This window comes from Cydia pomonella, unplaced genomic scaffold (assembly GCF_033807575.1).
Source record: "Cydia pomonella isolate Wapato2018A unplaced genomic scaffold, ilCydPomo1 PGA_scaffold_220, whole genome shotgun sequence".
Lineage (NCBI taxonomy): Eukaryota > Metazoa > Arthropoda > Insecta > Lepidoptera > Tortricidae > Cydia > Cydia pomonella.
In genome coordinates, this window is record NW_026907860.1 from 17,325 (window position 1) to 39,397 (window position 22,073).

Genomic DNA, 22,073 nt, shown 5'->3' on the forward strand with positions numbered 1-22,073 from the left:
TCGTGGTTCAATTTTGGAATCTTTCGCTTGCTCGGGTATCAATATTAGCACGAGCGGTTAAACAACAACTTTGCCCCCTTGTAAAACAAAATTTTTCACCACACCAACACGAGGAAACTACTAACTATGAAATACCGAAAAATTCAAATGAAATCAAATCCAAATGAACGTAATAAAAAAATAATCATTCAAAATCATCATTTAAAAGTCAATTCTACTAGCTAACATAAGGAAACAACTCAAAATTTGCACCTGATTACTTTGCCCCACATGTGGATAAAATGCAACTTTCTCATTCGTTTTTGAACAATCAAGGGGCCTTTACCAGTTGGTGTGGTGAAAAAATATGTTAAGGTTTATGAATTAAATATTATTTGATTAGCCAAATACTGTGGACTACTACCACATAACTATCGCTTATCGCTTGCGTCCCAGAGGTGTTAAAAATATGTCCCCGCGACACGAGAGGCTCGCCGTTACACAACACTATCCCAGCTATGTCGGATTGAGAAATGCATCGTTAGATGGACTACTAATTTCGGCCTGCGTCGGGAAAAGGCGATAAGTGACTTCGCTTTGGGCTTGTGCACAAATCACGTGAGGTTTTTTCCGCTACTTTTTGACTCCCCCCTCGCCCTTGGTGATATTTGGTGAGGTTCTAGGCTACCTCAAATTCCCCGTCCCCCACATAACCTCACGTATATCATTCGAACTAATTTTAAGATAAACTAAACAGTATTGTATATAGTTATTCTTGTTTATTTTTCTATTTGCGTTATGACCGCGATGGAGACCCGCTATTTTGAAGTGCGAAATGAAGATTTATGTTTAACGTAACTGAACAATATCTAAGTACATGTGGTAGATATTATTTTTAGTTTCGTTCACTGTAGAAAAATACAAGTGAGGTCTCCTTATACTACCCCAACGTGATAACGAACCTCGCGTGATTTGTCCACAAGCCCTTTTCTTAGGTACTTAGGTCCGTTCTACTGCTAGCGATGGTGTTTCATTTGAGAGGATTCATAGGCAAACTACAGTCCTCCTTACCTAACTTTTACTGTTTGTATACGGCTGTGGCCCTTGTAGTTAATTGAAGACGTATTTTAATGCTGTAAGGTAAACATCTCAGTGCCGGTATTCAACACTCTTCTTTATATCAGTAACAAGCAAGATATTGGAGTTAGGATGCGATGACAAATAATGTGAATGATGGCATGTTTTCTATTAGCCATTATGATCTAAAATATACTGTATATGAGTAGGTATGAATTGATGCTATGATTTACCTGTGCGAGCTCATTCCCCTGCAAGTTCATCCCTCTGTAACAAAACTAAAATCAATTCATTCGTTCATCCACACTCCGCACGTGCTACTCACGCTGTGAAATATTTTGGGTACCATTGTTCTCACTGTTACCTACTGGCAAGTTTTCAACCTTACTGCAAAGACATAAGATTCACCAATGGTCAGGTAAGAGTGGTGCTGTTAGTATTAGTACCATGTAGAACAGTGGACCTCAACCGATGCTATGACCACTGTGGATCCTTGGGAGCACCCTGAAGTGGTATGCGAATTTATAAACAGAACATCCTTTTGTTGGATTTCTTCGACTAACATTAATTTCCAAATAGCAGGTGGTTTCTGGTAGAAAAAAAGTCAAGAGATCTGTTATAACAGAGAGATTAAGCAGGAGGACTGATCTAGAGTAACTTACATTCTTCGAGCATCATTTAAGGTTTCGCTTGACCTCTCCGCCACCTCGAGGGTATCTCGCATAGTGCTGCTACCTGGGCTGAAACTAATAATGTTTATTTTTTTACATTTAGCAGTAGTCGTGTCTTGTTTTAGTAACTTGTTGTGGCAAAAATGCGTTAGATAAACGTTAAATAATGTTGATTTGGAGACGATATCATTCAGCAACTTACATAGGAGCAGCATCCTCCACCTCGAACATTTCATCACTTTGGCTCCTGTCAGCCCTCTCAGGTCTCTGTACTTCCTGGTCCCTCTGATGATGACCACCTGTCTCATCTTCTTGGCTGCCCTCAATTCTATTGCAATAGTCACATCTAATTCTATTCCGTCGTAGTATGCTGACACTTTTTTTTAAATTATGTAAGTGTATATTTGACCCCGACGGGTTAATCGTTGGAAAATAATTTTCATTATTGGAAGTACTAGGCTGGTTCTCCGCTGTTTTATTGATCCAAACGCTTGTATAATCTTCACTTTTTCCAATAAAAGTCTGCCGTAACGCTGCCAACCCCCTCATAATCCCCTCTGCAGTGATGAACCAGCGATTGCTGTCCGACGAGGTAAATGTGTCACACAGTCTAGTTTCGTCGACAGGGCAGAAACGAACGTGTCTTTTACATGACATGTTTGACTCTTGCATTAAGTGCGTATCCTCCACTTGACTCGGCGTTACCTTCGATTGCTCGCAAGATTGTATTCCTTTACAAGGACATATGCTTGTGCATTCTCCTGGGGTTTGTTTTAGCTCTTTACATCGACATATGCGTTGAGATTCTTGTATATTTAATTTCTCGTCGTTTTCTGATCGCGTCAATGTATTTTTCATAAAATGTTCTGATCTCGTGTAGTTGAGTTGGCTATCTGAGCCAGTAGACTTGTCACAGGTGTTCGTCTCGCAAGTGCAAGTACATTGGCATTCTTCGCAGATTACTTCCTCGTTATTTTCAGATATGCTCACGCTTTCTGCTGGAAAATGCCCCGGACCAAGATATATTTTTTGCTCGTTGCAAGGACATTTACACTGGCATTGTTCTGCATTTTCTTTGTCGCTTTCGTGTTTTTTCCGGATGTGCTCCAACTCTTGATTTCCCCTTGTTTGTTTAGTTTGGTTCGGTTCCTCGGAACTTTGACTCTGTTCATTTGGATTTTCACTCATTTCATTGGGAATTTTAGTACTTTGTTCCGGCATCTGTACATCGCTTCGGTTGGAAGAAATTTGCCTAGAGTCAGCCTGTGAATTTTCATTTCGACCCATTGGACTAGATTCAGCTGCTGCATTTTTGCTTTGATTTCGTGCACTTTTATTTGACCCAGGATGTAAAGTTTCAAGAATTCTTGAACTAGAAGTTGGTATAATATAACTACTTTGGCACCGAGGAATATGAATTGATGAAAGGTTTTGTCTCTTAGGTCTACGTTCAAATTCCTGATTTCCACTTCCATTCAGACTTGAACTGGAGCCATCCTGAAGAAAGTTCCTGGGACTATAGTCTGGTATTAAATTTTCACTTTGATTCTGAGGACTGTTACCCGTAACATGCGGATGTCCATTTAGATTACGGGTACTGGATTCTAGTGTATGATCAGGACTTTGATCGAGCTGAGCTTGTGTGTAGTCCGGGGTGTCGAGCTTCAATGTGGTCTGTTCGTGGACGTTGGCGGCAGCCGTCTGCTGCTCGCAGTCACATGGAAGTAGCACCGCGTTGGCTTCTGAGTCATCGTCGGATATCGTTATAGGAGATTGCGTCTGAAAAATGAAGTTTCATTTCAATTTGATACTTAGTTGGTGAAAAAAAGCCACCTTTAGTTATGATATAAAAAAGGGTTTACTTCTTATACATCGTGTCATCCATATATAGTCCTCCTCATCGTTTTCGATAACGGCGACCCTAAATAAACATTATGGACGTTGTCTAGCATGAGCCCTAATGTGGCTGGCCAGGCCGAACTTGCTCTTAAATACTCTATTGCACGCGTGACAATAAAGTTGGCCAGCTGCGTTGAACGTGTACACGTAGGAGGGCTTAGGTGTCTCTTCCCGTAACTGGCGTTTTATGTCTAGGCTAGTGAGGCGGTTATCTTCAAATGTTTTGACACCGTTATCCATGGTGACGATGATGATGATGACGAGTGTCATTCATGATGAGTCGATGACGCACAGATTTGTCAAATCTAGCCTTTAATAACATGACAATAAGAGTCAAGGCACGAGTCTTCGTGAATGACACGATCTGTACAGGCGGAATATTTTTTTTGTTTCGTTTACATATATTTTTATGAATTGCCAGGTAACGGACGTATTTATACATTATTAGTGTTAAAATAATACATAAATTGATACCCGAGGTGGTATTATAGAGATTTGTGACTCATCTGGCAGCTCTATGGTGCCGTTCGGGGTCGACGTCGCGACGCACGCGCACACATAAACATGCTACAACAAATATAAATTTGATCATGATATCCCACTGTTATGCTGGCTGTACATACTCGTAGAGAAACCCCGAAACGGGCCGAGTACGAGTCTGCTCACCTCACCCTTCTCCGAAAGGGTCGGGTTTTTTGGCGAGTTCTCGACGAATGTGTACAGCCGGCATTACACATTCGTGTCAATGGCGAGGCGAATGTTTAGCATCGTATTTGACTAATTTAATATAAACATCGATACAAACAATTATGAGCTGCATGGAATAAAGAAAGTATTTTATAATGTAATCAACATTGGTCCAAACATTCTACACAATAAATCTACGACTTAACACAAACCCACTGACCTGGTACAGAAAATTGAAAACTCCAATCAATAAAACACCAGTAAGACTCAAAATCATATATCCAGGAACAAACTACCTAGTTAGACTTTTGTGACAACGCGTCCTCGTGAAAGTGGCGAAAGTCGCCGCTGGAGTCGAGCTGGTCGGGCGGCGGCGGAGGGGGAGGGGGAGGCGGCGGAGAGGGAGGCGGAGGGGGAGGGGGAGGGGGAGGGGGAGGCACGTCGCGGCGCCGCGGCCGCGGCTGGCGGGTGCAGGGCGCGGGGAGCGACGCGTGCGACGCTGGCTGACCGAAGTTGTCGCCGCTCACGAAGTCCGACTTGATGGAGTAGTCGAGCTCTTTCTTCTGCAACTGTGGAAGAACATTGATTAAGAAAATACTAATGGTGTTCATCTGCAATTGCAATCGATTTTTTTTTTATTCACTACAAGTTCACTAGGTGTACATTCTGCCAATTTGCCTTGAAATGTATTAACCGCCATAATCTAATTTCACCGCTTTACCTATAAAAACCAATCATTATAGTTCTACGTGCATGTTGTATTTGCATGCTGTTTGTGGATAGTTAATTAGGAGAAACTTTATGTATATACAACAACTGTAATCTGACCCTATTCACGCAAATAAATAATTTATGATTCATTTATGATTTCTAAATTCTGTAGGCGTATTATGCTGCTCACTATAAGCTCCCATCCCATAGAAGCTAGTGGCAGTCTACAACAAAAGCTCCTGTGCAGAGAGTGCTGTGTCAGCTCCATGTCTGTAGTGGAGGCGAATTCACCGAACTAAAGTACCTGCTACCTGAGCCTTAGCCTTGGCTTGGCCATCTGTGCCACCATAGTCCTCTGCAAGTCTAGCTGGACTCCTCCCTGGACTCCCTCTCCTCATGTATAGCGACGCGAATAAAAGAGCCATTAAGGCATACTTGGTATGATGGTACAGTCGCCGTCAGATATATCGGAGCGGCCGAGTTACTCAAAAATATCTGAGCGAGTGTACACTACCTCAGCCTTGGCCTGGCGCAGCTGTCGCACCATCTGCTTCACGATGGTCCTCTGCAGGTCGAGCTTGACCCGGGCGTCGCGGCGCTCCACGTCGATGGTCACGACCAGCCGCCGCAGCGAGCTCAGCTCCTCGATCAGCCCGAGGTTGAGCTTGTGCACGGCGCGCAGCTTCACGCCGCTCGACTACGGACAGGAACGACACGGTTACAACCTCGGCTTCATTGAGGACCGAGGAGCTACTGGACTACTTTCATTTAGCATCACGCAAATTTTGCCCGTAGGTAGATGTATGTACAGTCAAGTTCATAAATATGTATTCATTTACCTATTCACCTAAATCCATTGCTATAAGGTGAACAAAATTATTACATTCTTAAAAATGTCATTTTTGGTAAAAACTTTTATGGCTGACTGTACTTTTCTTTCAACAGGGCACAATACTTGCCGTGACATTTTTTATAAACCCGAACACAATTAGGCGACGCTGTTTTACCACAGAGTTCCCGTGGTCACCTCCTATCTCCATCATCATGATCACCTCGATAGTACCATAATATTGCATTGTCACCCAACTTATAACCAACGTATGCAAATTTTCAGCTTCATCGGAAACTGGGAAGTCGATCAAATTTAACTTGCAACCATACATTGCAAGTTAAATAAAAGCATTAGATATAAGCTAGTTATATTAATATCTAATTATTCTAATTAACCTCTGTATAGGTATATCTATTATGTATAAATATAACTATTTTAATCCCAATAAAAGCTTGTAATCAGTTCACCATGGATTGAAAAGAGATGCGCTTGAGGAGCGCCTTCGTACCAAAATAAGAACCTACTCGACCTCCTACAACTTTAAAACCATAAAGTATAAATATAAACCTGCAGGCTGATCTCCATGTTCCGTATCCGCTCGCGGTACTTGCCGGCCTCCTCGCGCAGCAGCTCGTCGATGTCCTGCACCGGCACCAGGTCCCCGCACTGCGGAACAACGGCTAGCTACGGTTTCCAGTCAATTATATGCAAAAATTAGATATTGCCGCCTGTGAGCGCTTGGAAAAAGTGGTGGAGACAATTAGTTTGCGGCCGTTGCAAAATTTTATAAGGTTTCTACATATATCCGGTGGTACTTTGATATTAAGGTGGCAATTGTCTGAGATTTGCTTGTCAATGTCTAGTCCAAAGACAATCTCCAGGTATACAGTAAACTGAAGATAGATCAATGTTTGGACCAATGTTGGGTTTCTTATGGAGAGAAATGTAAATAAAACAGAAGGCACAGTATGCTCGCAATAGCTCCCTTACTGGCATGTTACTCATATACCTATATACTACACTAGACTAGCAATAAATATAATAAAGAAAGACTTCTCCCTGACTCTCTTACAAATTAATCTTACCTCGGCTCCCGTGCAGCACATGCCAGCCATTACTTCGGCATCTATCATGAGAACATTGCTGAAACAAGTGCTTTGTTCAGGTATATTTATATCACGAGATCTTCGCTTTTGCGTCATTTGACAGCAAAAAAGCATTGGAAGATCTCAATTCCGCAAATGCAGAGGTAGCTGGCCGCGTAGCCAACGTTAGAATCGTTAACGCTCCGCAGCGTAGTCATCTCTCTCTATCACTCTTCCATATTAGTGCGACTGTGACAGATGCATTTCTTTCGCCACGGACCGTGAACGATAGGCACGTTGGCTACGCGGGCTGACAGCACTAAAATGCTAAATAACTAACTACGAGTATAGTAATGATCAATACTAACGGTCTTTCCTTGTCCCTCATCCTGGCCATCGACTGTTCGCACTGCTGTAGGTCCTTCTTCAGACTTTTGATTTCCCTGAGAGCAAACAAACTATTGAATTTACTGTCATCTTATGGAGTACACCCCATCAAAATTCATATCCATTGTAAACTTGTTGTTTACCAAATTAATTGGCGATCTTTGTTGTCCATCCCGTCCATCAAGCGACTAACGAGCAATGGCCTGTATGAGTAAACACTAGATACCTGTCTTTCACTGCTACGTCGTTTTGTAGCGATTCGTTGATCAACGACAAATCAAGTATCTTGTTCTTTCTATCCGTGCCATTGTAGCTCTGAAACAAATCGCAAACTGCTGGGTTACTTTATAAATACATATAGTATTACGAAACAATCAATAAATATTGACTAACCATGTTCACAGTAATAAATCAGAGCCTCACTGCGGCGTACGCCACGCACGAGAACGATCCACCAAGTTGGGCCGGGAGGTTCTGGTGGAAACGCAGTCTTACGCTCGAATTATTTACCAATTCATTGATGCAAACACTATTTAAAAAACAGAGCAGTGATACATTTATTTTTTGATATTTATTGGAATATATTTTTAGTTTTTGTCCCGTGAACAGTCATGTTGATTTTAAGCGATCGAACCTAAAACTGTTTTCCGATAATCCATGAGCACCATCTTACCCACTATCCTACCGACTGCGCCATGTCATGTATATGTTTGCGGCCGATTGTAAGATTTGGCAGATCGTGAAATTCCGAGGCATATCGTGAAACGTAAAAATCATTGTCTCATTCCCTGAGTCGACGGAGACCCGCTACGCGGGGCTACTATATCTGGATAGTTTGCCCTTCGGGCATCTGAAACAACCTAACGAACCTATCCTACCTACGTATCTATTGGTTTAATGTGATTTGTTACGTTCTTCCTGACTTTACGATCGGCCGTCGACATACACATCAACTACCATTACAGGAACTGCTTTATTCTACATTGAGCTTTGCCTACCCACATTACACATCTGGTGAGGCCAGCGGGCTAAGCACGGTCGCATTTTTATCGCCTGTCACCATGCCTGTCACGTTCTAACAGGTATGTAAGTGCGAAAGTGACAGGCATAGTGACAAATGATAAAAATGCAACCATGCTGCCACCGCTGGGCTCCTTTCTAGATAGAGCCTAAGTGGATATTCAAAGAAGTCTTGTTATTAAACTTGTGTATAAAGATAAAAATTTTATAAATTATAATTAAATACAGTACAACTCGGACTTGTCGTTCAATATATTTTAGAAGATTGCCGTTGGCTGCTGTCGGCGGACGTTACCCGGGATCGGAACCGGTTTTTTGGAAAAACTTTGAAATAAACATATATTTCGGTTTATTTTATACTCCAAATATAGGACTCGGTTGTGTTTTTAGATAACGGCTTCGTATTATTAGATTGCCCAATTAGAAATGAAATAATTAACATAGAACGAAAAAATACCGTTTTCGTTCCCATAGAAAAAATACCGGTTTCCGATCCCTGGACGTCACATACTCGGAGGTTCGTCGCCGATCATCGGCCGTCCTTGACTTCACTAAAGATGCGTTCTAAACAACATCCTAATATTTTACTTAAAGGAATCCTTAGCTTCTCTTTAGATTAAGGCAGATGAAAACAAACACGCTATCATAATAAAACATATAATACATAAATAGCAAAGTAAGTGCATCCCAAAATACAATATCTATTACAAACGCGTGAGTTGCCGCGGGCCGCTCGCCGGCGCCGGGTCGCCGCCGGAGCCCGAGTCGCCGCCGCCGGCGCCCGCCCGGCGCGGGCGCGACAGCCTGTGGGAAACACTCCAGTCAGCTGATGGATCAGCCTTAAAAGCGAGGACATGGTTACGGCCCACGGGTATCCCAAATTTTAGACCCTACACGCTTGCCAGGCCTTCGGAATTTCCGCTTCCTTTTATCGGTCCGGTTTGTGCTGTCTCTGGCCCCTCTGATCCCCTGCCGGGGGGCAAGTTTGGAGAAATTTAGACACAGGTCTAAGGTTAAGGGTTTTTAAAGCTAGATTCGTGGTAATTAACAGTCATATGTTTCGTAATTCTGAAACTAAAAATTCATACACTACCGCTCGTCATAAGTATTTAGACACTCGCAATTTTCACACACAATTTTTAGACACAGCAAATAAATGATAATAGCTCCTTCCACACTCCACAACAAAGCACACCTAAACCTAATATTATTATGTATTGTGATGAAATTGGGAGCAATATGAGCTCATTTTTAAACTATCACCTAAAGGGACTTAGTACAATCAGCAATTGTCTGCCTCACAGTAGCTTTGAAAATATCTTAAAACAAATTTTAAATGACAGTAATATTAATTCTAAGACAACACTGCTAATTCTTATGGGTAATAGGGGAAATGTGAACAAAAATAATTTACTTAAATACTTTGAACAGTTAAATTCACTTGCAGTGCATGAAATTATTATTTTCACATTCCCCTATTGTGAGCAAATGTCAGAGGCAGAAAATAACATTAGACATAAGTTGAATATATCTCTATATAATCTTTGTACATATAGTAGTAAGTTTATCATAATTGACACTAACAAATTTGTTAGTAAATACCATATGCCTATGGTGTTTTTGACTAAAGGTAAGTGTTACCTTTCAAATTATTACAAGAGACAAATAGCTTTATCGCTATCCTATTTACTTGACATTTCTGCCAAGAATTTGGCAGACAACTCTGCTCCTATTGAGCAGCCCAGTGTGAGCTTGGAATTGGTTCCAGTCATAACCAACGATTTAAACTAGCTGTTAAGACAAAAGATTCTGTCTCAGGCAATTTAGTTTTAAATAAATATAATGAAAAATACTGTAAACATGGAAAGTATATCCACCTGGTGCATCAAAACATTCAATGTATTAGAGGAAAAGATTTACAGATTGAACTTTTTATGAACGATTTTTATGTTGATATTTTATGTATTACTGAACATTGGTTAACAAATAATGAATTAATGCCTCAATTTAATAATCATCAGGTGGGAAGTTCGTTCACCAGAATTAGTTCCATACATGGTGGGTCGTTAATTATATTAAATAGTCAGTTAAAATTTAAGGAACGTAAGGATATTGTATCCATGTCTGTTGAACGGACTATAGAACTAAGTGCAGTAGAATTGGAGCAATTTATTGTTGTCTGTGTGTATAGGCCGCCATTAAGTAATTTTGAAATATTTGAAAGTGTAATGGATTCTGTGCTACTTAAAATATCATCTTCTAGTAAGAAATTATTTATATGCGGCGACTTTAATGTAAATATTTTGGAAAATTCAACAATGTCTTGTAGATTGTTGAATCTATTCAAATCTGGTAATCTCAACCACATGTTTATGGAGCCTACTAGAGTGACTGCTACTAGTGCAACCTGTATAGATAATATTTTCACTGATATTGTTCCTATTACTAAAAAAGTTATCAGTAATTTAGAATCAGACCACTTAGGTCAATTAATGGTATTTGAGACATTAAGGAAAAATACTTTGAGAAAACAAATAACTTTTGTACCAGTAACCTCGGACCGCGTAGAAAGAATGAAGCAAAGTTTAGTTCAGGCGCTTACCCTTTTGTCTTCCGATATGGGTCCAAATAGTATGTATAATTCATTCTTTCACACTTTTATGGATCATTATAATGCGATATTTACTTCAAAATCGGTCGTAGTTAGTGGTGCATCAGTTTTTAGTGAGTGGGCTACTGCGGACTTACATCAACGAAGACGTGCACTGTATGCCTTGTATGAGGAACGGCGGTTTAACACGAGTGATGAATTTAAAGAACATGTCAAGCAATATTCGAAAAAGTTTTAAAATAGATTGTCATATAGCTAAGCGAAATTATCTAAGTCAAAGAATAAAAAATAGTACCAACATTATTAAAGGCAACCTGGAAAGTAATCAATGTGGAGACTGGTCGCTCGAAACACAGAGTGAATGATTTTAAACTAAATATTGATAACAAAATTATAGATTCCAATTTAGAAGTAGCTACAGAATTTGAAATTTTTTCACTGACGTACCAGTTTTCACAACTAAGGATTTAAATTCATCACCCTCATCTGCTGTTACTCTATTAAAAGATAACGCTCCAGAGTGTTGTGGAGATTTTCATTTTGAACGTGTTTGTACCTCCGATGTAGTAAAGGCGTTTAATTCGGTTAATTTCAAAAAAACGAATGACCTCTGGGGAGTCTCTGTCCATGCTGTCAAATCCTTAGTAGAAATTATAGCGCCTGACTTAGTAATTATATTTAACAGTGTTGATACGGCGAGTTTCCTGATTTAATGAAACATAGTAAAATAACTCCTTTATTTAAATCGGGTAGCAACTCTGACCCCACTAACTTTAGACCGATATCTGTGCTACCAACGTTCAGTAAGATTTTTGAAAAATTAATTCTTTCTCAATTAGTACGACATTTTAACGTCAATAATTTAATGCATAATAAGCAGTTGGTTTTACACGGGGCCGCTCGACAACCGATGCTGGTGTTGAGCTAATTAAGCATATCTTCGATGCCTGGGAAGGAGTCACGAGATGCTATAGGTATCTTCTGTGATTTGTCTAAGGCCTTCGACTGCGTTTGTCATGAAACATTAATCAGGAAACTACACTATTATGGAGTTAGAGGAGCGGCACTGGATTTACTTAAGTCCTACTTAAATGGTAGAATACAAAGGGTCGATGTGAATGGACAGCGATCACCGGGGTCATTCGATCTCTATGGGTGTACCACAGGGTCAATATTGGGACCTTTCCTGTTCCTTAAGTAAAATATTTTGGGGAAATACTGGATGCTGGTAATGAAACACGCTTTCCATAACAAGGATATTTCGCAACTGTCAACTACCAATATACATGACACCTCCACACTAAATATCAACGGTGTATCACAAACTATGATATAGGTAACTACATGCTATAGTAATAAAATAACTAACATCACTTAACCAGAATCAGGTAACCTAATTATAGGAACTTTCAAAAGGCAACATTTGACATGTTTATGAAGACATTTTGAGACTTATATCTAGGCCAATAAGGTTTAAACCGTGTACATGGTAAACAACTTGGCAGCATACAGGGGTAGGTCTGATATCTTTTTATTATAATATTTACAGTTACCACTTATGCGGGATCTGCCTTATATTGGCCGCCTACATCTAAGTGTTGATAAGTATGTGAATGTAAGACCTTTATCCGACCTGTTGACTGCCATTACAACTAATAACTATCAAACTATTTTTCTTAATCTATCTCTAATTGACGTATTCCTCTAATGCGATGAGGCAGGGGCACTAAGCACCATTGGCTGTTGAACTGAGGGTGGCGGCGTTGAATGATGAGAAATAGTCGGCGAGGGATTAATTGCAATTTGCTCGGAGAACTTATCGCCTGTCCGACAACTTCCTCCGATCCGACCTCGCGGGCACCATCATCCGACACCACACCTACCACTGGACTTACGTCCTCGCCGCCGCCCACCGCTGCGACCGCACCCTCGTGCATCTGATGGGATTGATCTCGGCCTTCATTTGTGTTTGGCCAAGTAATATTAGAAAATCTCGTCCGACGTCTAATTTGATCAATATGCCGGTGTATGAAAACCTCCCTGACCGTTATCCACTATGTACCTATTGGAGCCCGTTTTATCGACTACTGTGCCCTTTACCCACTTGTCTTGGCCAGTATAGCTACGCGACCAGACCGGGTCGCCTCGCGCCACAGCGCGCGTGGCGCCCCCTGCCGCCCGCACCTGCCGCTCCTGCGCATTGTGAACCCGTTGTTCAACAATACCATCGCCGCGCAAACAAATCTAAACGTGTCTAAGAGTGTGCCTCATCAAAAGCATCGCTGGGGCTTTCCCGGTCGTGCTTTGTGCACTATTTCTATAGGCCATCAAATAAGTTTGTAAGGCGGCTTCTACTACTCTACCTTGTCTCGATACGCCTTCTTTAGGGCGCGTTTACAAAGTTTCACGGCGGCTTCCGCTGCGCCATTAGACGATTGATGATAAATAGGTGAGAAGTACTGTCGTATTCCGTTACGTTTAAAAAATCCCCGATTCTACGCTCGTGAAAGGTGGCCCTTGATCAGAAACGATTTCCGCCGGTAACCCGGAAACGCGCGACAACGTCTCTCGAAGCACTTTAATGACGGATGACGCGTTGTTCGTGACATTTCGAATATCTCGATCCATTTAGAAGCCCGCATCAACTAAGACAAAAAAAACCTTGCTTTTAAATGGTCCCAAAAAATCACAATGTAGTCTACTCCATACCCGTGGTGGGTACGGCCAAGAGACGGCTGCGCGCGTGCCGGCGCCGGCGCCTCGGCCGCGCACGTGTCGCAGCGCCGGCACAGCGCCTCCACGTCGGCGTCAATACCCGGCCACCACACGTAGCTGCGAGCTAGGGCCTTCGGTTTTGACTATGCCCATGTGACTAGTATGCAGCTGCTGTAATATGATCTGTCTAAATCACACGGTATTATCATTCTATATCCCCACATCAGGCAGCCCCTATCTATTATACATTTCGTTACGCCTAACATAAAACGGATTTAGATTTTCTTCCAATTGCCCCGTTGGCCAACCCGATTGCACATACGACATGATTCTAGTCAACAAAATATATTTGTTCTGTAGATCTTCTTACGTCTTCATTGGTTACTGGTAAAAAATCTTCTACGAAATTAACATAAGTTACCTCCGAACTCGCCTGGTGATCTCTGCCGGTCTGAGGCAAACGCGACAAGGCAATCCGCGCAATTTTAGCTGACGCAACGTACTCGATTTCATAGTCGTATCCTGACAGAAGAACGGCCCAGCGCTGTATTCGTGATGCCGCCATGACTGGTATCCCCACTTTATTACCAAATATATGGGTCAACGGTTGTGATCCGTTTCTTAAAATAAACTTTCTCCCATATAGAATTGGTGAATTTCCTAATACCAAAAATAATCCCAACGCTTCGCGATCGATCTGTGCGTACGCGCGCTCCGCTGTGGTGAGCGCCGCGACGCATAAGCAATGGGCCGCTCGCCCTCCGCCCGTGAGGTGCGATATCACAGCGGCGACGCCGACGCTACTCGCGTCTGAAGTTAGAACTAGCGGTAGCGAGACCGGGAGTAATGCACTAACACTTTACTAGAGCATAATGCAGCTCTTAACCCTGTCGAACGCAACCTGGCACTCATCATTCCACTCGAATCTTACACCTGCCCTCAGTAACATGTATAAGGTGCTAATATTGTACTTACGTTTGCCACAAATTTCGAATAATACATAACGATGCCTATGAATGCCCTTAACTCGGTTATGTTTGTAGGAGTCGGAGTATTTATTATTGCCGTAATCTTGTCCGGACATGTCTGTACTCCGTCCTTGCTAATGACATGGCCTAAGTAATTTACCGTTTTTTGAAAGAACGCGCACTTTTCTTTTTTTACTCGCAAACCAAAAGATTGTAATCTATCAAAGACTTTATGCAAATTCTCGATATGGCTCCTAGTATCCGTACCCGTAATAATAATATCGTCCAGGAAAACCCCTACGTGAGGCAAATCTGCAAACAGCTGTTCTAACCGGCGCTGAAAATACCCGGGCTGGACGACAATCCGTACACGAGCCGGTTATACATGAAAAGACCCTTATGGGTATTTATTACTGTGACTTTCTTGGACTCATCTAGCTCAAACTGAGCATACGCCTGGGATAAGTCAATTTTACTAAACCGATCTCCGCCGTCGAGGCGCACTAGCAGATCTTCTACCCTAGGCAGTGGATAACGGTCAACTTCAAGAACTTTATTTATAGTCAACTTATAGTCGGCACATATTCTAATATTACCATCTTTCTTCACCACGGGGACGATCGGGTAGCCCAGTCGGAGCGGTCGACGGGGGTGAGCACGCCGTCACGCACCAGCTGCTCCAGCGCGCGCTCTACCGGCTCGCGCAGTGCGTACGCCAGCGGCCGCGCGCGCAGGAACACCGGCTGCGCCTCAGGCCGCAGGTGTATGCTCACTTGGCCGCCCGTGAACCGGCCCAAACCGTCTTCAAACACCTTAGAGAATCTGGAACTAAATTCCGTTATATTAAAGCCTTCATCTTCGCTATTGACATACCCTAACATGTCATGATTTATTTATGTTTACATTTAAGATAGCAGTTAAATAATAATTATACCGTGACAACATTATTATGTTACCCCGATTAATACAGGGGTAGTTGGAAAAATAACATTATACTGAACACGATTTAACATTATGTCAAAACACGGTAGTTTTAGCAGGTGGTGGGGACACGGTAAATGTTGGACAGGCTCGTTCACTTGGGTTGAGGCTGTCAAAGAGGAAGCATCGTAATGAACTGGTTAGGTCAGAGTACCTGCAAGTATCCCGATTGCTGTAGTAGTAATAGTTTAGGGTAACCATGCAATAAGAAGCACTATAAATCAGAAGTGTTAACGTACCACTAACCCACATTGGGATTTTGAGATTTATTTTGATTCCTAAGTTTTATGAAACGTAAGTTATAGAAATAAAAATTATTTTATTTCATGAGTTTAGGACGATTTACATGCTTCAGATATATGTTTTTGGCGACTGCTTGTAAGTAACTATTATATGTATTAGCAATTTAAAAAAATGCATGATGAAGTTGCAGGTAGCTTTAAAACTCGTGAGTAAAAATAGTCATTAAGAAGTATATCTTACCACTTCTTTGCAAGCAACTGAAAACAATAAATTGGCTGGTAGTTTATTGTGATAGATAATGAATTTATGATAATTTAGACAGATAATATTAAATGATTGTTGTAATCATATGATGGCCCAAGAAAGTTAATTAAATATATATTGTGATAATAAAAGTTCCTTTAAGACATCAGTATATGAGGCATCATGACCAGAAATAAATTAGTTTTGTCATTTTTACACATGGAATAGGTTATGCTTTCCTATATTTTTTTTTCTTTGATACGAATTTTTAAAAGCATTTATGTATTTCATTGTTGTACACGTCATGATTTATGTTCAATGCAGCAGTTTTAGTTAAATCTATACGAAATCAGTGAATTGGTAGTAGTAAAATAGAATACCTCGTTGGACAGCACTAAAATGCGAAATAATAAGTACCTATTTATAGACATATTTTTGTCGAAATAAATACCTACGTTTAATGGTGGCAGTGACAGTGTTATACAGGTGACAATGTTACACATGTTATCTGTAAATTTTACTCCAATTTAGCTAAAATTGTATGAGACTCATAGTTTATTTATGCTAATGAAAGCCTTACAGTTGAAAGCGGGCTAGCATAAAAATATACCTAAGTAAATACAGATACTTATTTAAAGTAAGCTAGTGTACAACAACGTAAACAAGCGTTTTGTGTAGTATATACTTATGTAGTTTTAATAACATGAGTAATATTAAGAGGGTAATATTAAGAGTTTGGACGTGAAAGATGAGATAAATAGAATAGCAGATTCATAATGTGAGCGTACATTATGGTAAATTTACATGAGCGAATGTAAATTAGATGATAGTACTTCATAATGTGAGCGTACATTATGGTAAATTTACATGAGCGTATGTAAATTAGATGATAGTACTTCATAATGTGAGCGTACATTACGGTAAATTTACATGAGCGTATGTAAATTGGATGATGATAGTTTTTCATAATGTGAGCGTACATTATGGTAAATTTACATGAGCGTATGTAAATTAGATGATGATAGTTTTTCATAATGTGAGCGTACATTATGTAAATTTACTTGAGTGTAAGTAAATTAGATGATGATAGTTCTTCATAATGTGAGCGTACATTATGGTAAATTTACATGAGCGTATGTAAATTAGAAGATGATAGTTTGACATAACGTTCTGACGTTGCATTATCTTATACCTTTGAACGAGCAATTCTTGTATATATACATAGTTTTCTGTGGTCTCGGAAACGGCTCTGGCGATTTCGCTGAAATTTGGTATATGGGGGTTTTTGGGGGTGTACAGTCGGTCTAGATTAGTCTTGTGTTTGAGAAGGCGCGGGTTTTCGAGTTTTAATGCGTTTTTCTTTCGACGCAGAATGTGGTCGCTGAATTTCGTGTTGCCATGCCACTGTCCGTCTGGTCCGGCGGGTTAGACGCGGACTGCTAAACGAGTAGTTACGGTTCGAATCTCGCCCGGTGACTAACTTTGTTTTTTTTTTATATGTTCAAGTTTATATATAATTTTTCATTTTTATTGTTTGGACAAGGTTTAGTTTGGTAAAAAAATGAGCTATGTAATAAGAGAAATTGGCAAATAGATGGCGTTACTCTGTGACAAGTGCTGTAAGGGTGAATTCGCTTGTAAATAATAATAATTGTCAGTCACATTTTACTTTTTAAGTTTATGTAGATTATCACCTATTATACGCCACCATATTGCAATGGATAGTTGTAGCCGAGCGGAGCTCGGTCGCCCAGGTACTAGTAATTTTAAATGAGCGTATCTAAGAGATCTTAATGAAACATAAAGAGATTTGTTATGGGCTAGAAGCCTGAAATAGACAATCCTTTTTTTATTTTTTATTAATGAGATAATTTAATTGGGTTAAATGACACTATACTTATGTATAATGTGACAATGGATTTTGACAGTGTGTAAATTTAAATGCATTGATTCTAAATCACTTATTTAGTATTAAACGACAATATAGAACTTGGAAAGAAGTTATGATAATTAAACTCATGCAGAGTCTGTGTAAAATTGCTGGTCAATCATATGGTCTACTAGTATGATTTAAAGTTACGCAGGTACACGATATATAATAACAATGTGAGAGAGCATTATGGTAGCTTAACATAAGCGAAGGTAACTTAAGAGAAGTTAACTCAAGTTTTTGTATGACAATAATAAATAATATATTTATTAGCATGAGAGCGAGTATTGAGAGTTTGTTGTATACAGAACTATTCAGTGTCAGTGCCAGATGATAGTTTTGTTAAAGACAACAAAGAGCGAAAGAAATATAATTTATAACGAATTTGTTTGTTTCACTGATGAAAATATTTTATCACGTCAGCAGCTCGAACAAGGGTAATTTGCTGCTTAAAAACAGTGAGCAAAATCACATTTTGCTCACCGAGTGAGACAAAATAACATTCAAGTGACCTTTAGAGTCGAATGTCATTTCAACGAGCGGGGCCTAATACAAGTTCGGAATATTTGAACAAAAAAAGTGCAATACGTAATTCAACGGTATATTGACGGTTTATAATAGACCCCCCGAAATAAGTCAGAGACCGCATCGTTCCAAAACACCCTACGAGGTCTTCATTCGTAATAATTATTAATGAAAATAAAGTTTAAAATTTAATAAAACCCCATATTTTACGTATTTTATTATACAATCAAAACAAGCACTCGAAGAAATATCAAACTTTGCTTTCTTGTTGTACAAATAACTATTGTTCAATCAAGTTATTTAACTTTTGTTGGACGTGAGAGTGCGTCTAAAATTTGATTATCGATTGACGTGAGCATGCGTCATGGAAGTAGGAAATTTTTTGACGTGAGAGTTCGTCTGAAATATGATTTGTGCTTGACGTGAGTGTGCGTCAAGGAAGTTGAAAATTATTTGACGAGAGAGTGCGTCTTAAATTTGATTTTTATTTGATGTGAGCGTGCGTTTTAAATTTGATTTTTGTTTATCGTGAGAGCACGTCAAGGAAATTGTTTTTTATTTGACATGAGCATACGTCAAGGTAGTTAGAAGTTATTTGACGTGAGAGTACATCTGAAATTCGATTTTTGTGTGAAGTGAGCGTGCGTCAAGGAAAGTAAACATTAAAGTACGTGAGAGTACATCTTAATATTTTATTTTTGTTTGACGTGAGGGTTCGTCACGGATGTTGAGAATTAGATGAAATTGTTTGTTTTTTGACGGAAGTGTACACATTGAAATTGCGAATTATAAAATGCGAATGTGCGAATGGTGAATTCTGTATGACTAGTTGCTAAAGATTTGACTATGGTGGTCGCGAGAACGAGACGGATGTTTTTTTTTAGTCCAAATAAGATGACTAATCTTTTCTTTGATTGTTCATAAATTATATTCTAACGTGACATTGCAAGTAATATTTACAGTATTTAGTACGATGACGAGAATGCAACTGGTTATTGATGGAATGATAATAAAAAAAAAGTAATTTGTAGCTTATATTGATTTTTAATTCCAACAAGCATACGTATGTATTGATTAAACGGAGATACAGAATCACAATAGTGACTTGTGAGAGCTGTAAGTGAAATATGAAAAAAACGGAACGTTTGTAGCGAACGTTCGTTCTCTTGAAATGGTTCATATATTTTTTTATTTTATATATGGTTGAAATTAAAATAACCCTGAGCATACGCCTCAAATTTTGGAGAGATGAATCAAACGAAGGATGAATTAGTGAAATTACACTCTTATGAAGATAAGAATTATAGATTTTTATCGACGCTGGCAGTTTCACGACTGTCGTGTGTGGAGATATACTTACGCGATTTTTTTAGATATAGAATTTACAGTGGCCTTGTGAGAAGAGAATATAAAGTATAAGTGGGTAAAATGTAAGACAGCGTCTTGATTACAAGTTAGATCGAAATTAAGTTTGATCTCCGTTAAATTCTATAATACAGAGTATCAAATATTTTATTTTATGAAATGAAGTAAAAAAAAAAAGTATAACAAAACCTAATGGTTTACATCTACCTAATGATAGATGGTAAAATGAAAAGAGAGATAAGTTATACATAGAAAACATATTGTATGTGTGTGAGCATTGTCCGATTGAAATGGTTAATACTATTAATAGATGCTAAAATGAAAAGAGAGACAAGTTGTACACAGAGAACAGATACTGTATGTCTGTGACTATTGTTCGATTGAAATGTGTGTTACAATTAATATTTTTTACAAAAAAAATTGTTAGAATTTGGGGAAGTTTTTCTTTTTTCTAGGAAAAAACAGTTGTTTGAATTTCGGGTGTTGAGCCAGATGAAGAACGTAATTGAACATGAATGCGTTTAATGCTTGAGCATTGATTAAGGCTCTTGAGTTTGATATAGTGATCCAAAACTGAACTGCAGAAATTTAACCGTCGTGAGTAATGATACAGTAGCAAGTACGTAAAGTGACTGAGTTCTAACACAGATCGAGGTTTTCTTTCTTTCTTTCGAGTAAAGAGATTTGCCTTTAAGCAGGAAATTGAAAAGTATCGAGGTACTTAGGTAGGTAAGCAGAAGCCGGTATACTAGAGAAAAAGATATTGAAAGTTTATACGAGATTGATAAATATAACAGAAATTAATTGTCATTTGACGGGATAAAGAGACTTATAATGGATAGACCAGAGCAGTGTGAGTAATCTTTTTGAGAGGTGGACAAAATGCATAGTTAAAATAGAATAGAAATATTTTATTGACAAACTGTGTACAGGTGATGTCATTACAGACTAAAGTATCAAGTTACCCAGTTTGAACATGAAATTAACTACAAGCTAGTAGTATTTTCATAAATGAATTCTGGGTTTTCTTAATGCAACCAATAATTAAGACACGAAACAGTATTGCAAAAGTTTGCTGTAGTTTGTTAGCTTACTTATAGTAGAACAATTCGTGATCTCTTGTGAGTCGATAGTGAAATGAGAAACAGAAACGTAAATAATGACCCAAACAGTTAAAAAAAAAGAGAGGCGACAAGATAGAGGTATAATAGAAGATTTGAAAATATGATGCCTGAAAAAATTTAACGCATATGTTCGAACAATAGGATAACTAATAAATAAGTGTTGAACGTAGTAAAAGAAAGGAATTATTAAAATTATTGAAAAAAGACAAAAACAATAGAGCAGAGAGATTGGGTATGTTATAACATACAGCTGTTTCTTTATAATTGATATCGAGAGGAATATGGAACAAAATAGGAGTATAGAAAGATGATTGTATCCTATCAAATACTTAAAAGACATGACACGATTGACTGATTCGAGTTAGCTGATGATCAGGAGTTTATCAAATGAAGTGGATGCTAATAAACCTATCCATGTTTAGTTGAGCTTTTGTAAATATTATAGTATACACGTCGCTTTATCGATGTAAAAATAAACTTTTGTTCAATTTAATCCACTCAGAACAACATAGTTGACTAAATGACTACTTATACGCAGTCTTGAGGAAAGATACATGTGTTAGAGTTGTAGCTCCTTTTTAGTATCCAACAAGCTAAATATGATAGTATTAAAAATAGTAAAATGAAATTGTGATAACATTTGACATCTTATATTGGCTATGGATGTTTAGTGTTTTTGACTGAATTTTTGAGTCGCAAACTCTTGTGACAGCGAGTTCGTGAAATTGATTAAACTTTTGGGATAATTAACTCGATGTTGTTGATGATCAGTATTAGAAGAAATATCTTTATATATATATGTGAAATTTTAAATAATTGTTAATTATTTTCATGTTTCGATAGATTAGACGATATTCATATTGCATTTTGAGATATTGTACAGACATTAGACAATAGAGACATTGTTGTATGAGTATATTTTATGCACACGAAGTTCTAACTATCATAATTTTGAAGTAACTTTAATTATTATTCGAATAAAAAGGTGTTAAATGTATAGAAATGCATTAAATAAGAGAT

At 38.9% G+C, this 22,073-nt stretch overlaps 2 protein-coding genes across 3 annotated transcripts in view; both read right to left on the reverse strand.

Moving 5' to 3' along the window:
• LOC133533926 (uncharacterized) lies at positions 1–4,613 on the reverse strand. Of its 2 annotated transcripts, XM_061873013.1 has the most exons (5): positions 4,534–4,613; positions 4,101–4,193; positions 1,930–3,506; positions 1,719–1,796; positions 1–1,323 (listed from the first exon to the last, which is right to left on the reverse strand). In XM_061873013.1, exons 1-5 carry the CDS (start codon positions 4,588–4,590, stop codon positions 1,242–1,244), a joined length of 1,887 nt encoding a protein of 628 aa, XP_061728997.1. In that variant the 5' UTR covers positions 4,591–4,613; the 3' UTR covers positions 1–1,241. The 2 variants fall into 2 exon arrangements, with proteins under 2 accessions (XP_061728997.1, XP_061728998.1); XM_061873014.1 differs by lacking the exon at positions 4,101–4,193.
• The window catches only part of LOC133533922 (formin-G-like), a 27,027-nt gene continuing 9,563 nt past the window's right edge, over positions 4,610–22,073 (reverse strand). Inside the window, exons 4-9 of the mRNA XM_061873006.1 lie at positions 7,555–7,643; positions 7,310–7,384; positions 6,942–6,999; positions 6,424–6,522; positions 5,539–5,721; positions 4,610–4,882 (exon numbers count right to left, since the gene is read on the reverse strand). Of these exons, the coding sequence (XP_061728990.1) occupies positions 4,610–4,882; positions 5,539–5,721; positions 6,424–6,522; positions 6,942–6,999; positions 7,310–7,384; positions 7,555–7,643 (777 nt within the window). The remainder of the gene's footprint in view (positions 4,883–5,538; positions 5,722–6,423; positions 6,523–6,941; positions 7,000–7,309; positions 7,385–7,554; positions 7,644–22,073) is intronic.

Excerpts from the sequence above, each read along its gene's own strand:
- LOC133533926 (XM_061873013.1), bottom strand. The coding sequence starts at position 4,590 with ATGATTTTGAGTCTTACTGGTGTTTTATTGATTGGAGTTTTCAATTTT. Across the intron at positions 3,507-4,100 it reads TCTCTATAATACCACCTCGG|ACGCAATCTCCTATAACGAT; the intron begins GTATCAATTTAT and ends TTCATTTTTCAG. Across the intron at positions 1,797-1,929 it reads GTGGAGGATGCTGCTCCTAT|CCCAGGTAGCAGCACTATGC; the intron begins GTAAGTTGCTGA and ends TATTAGTTTCAG.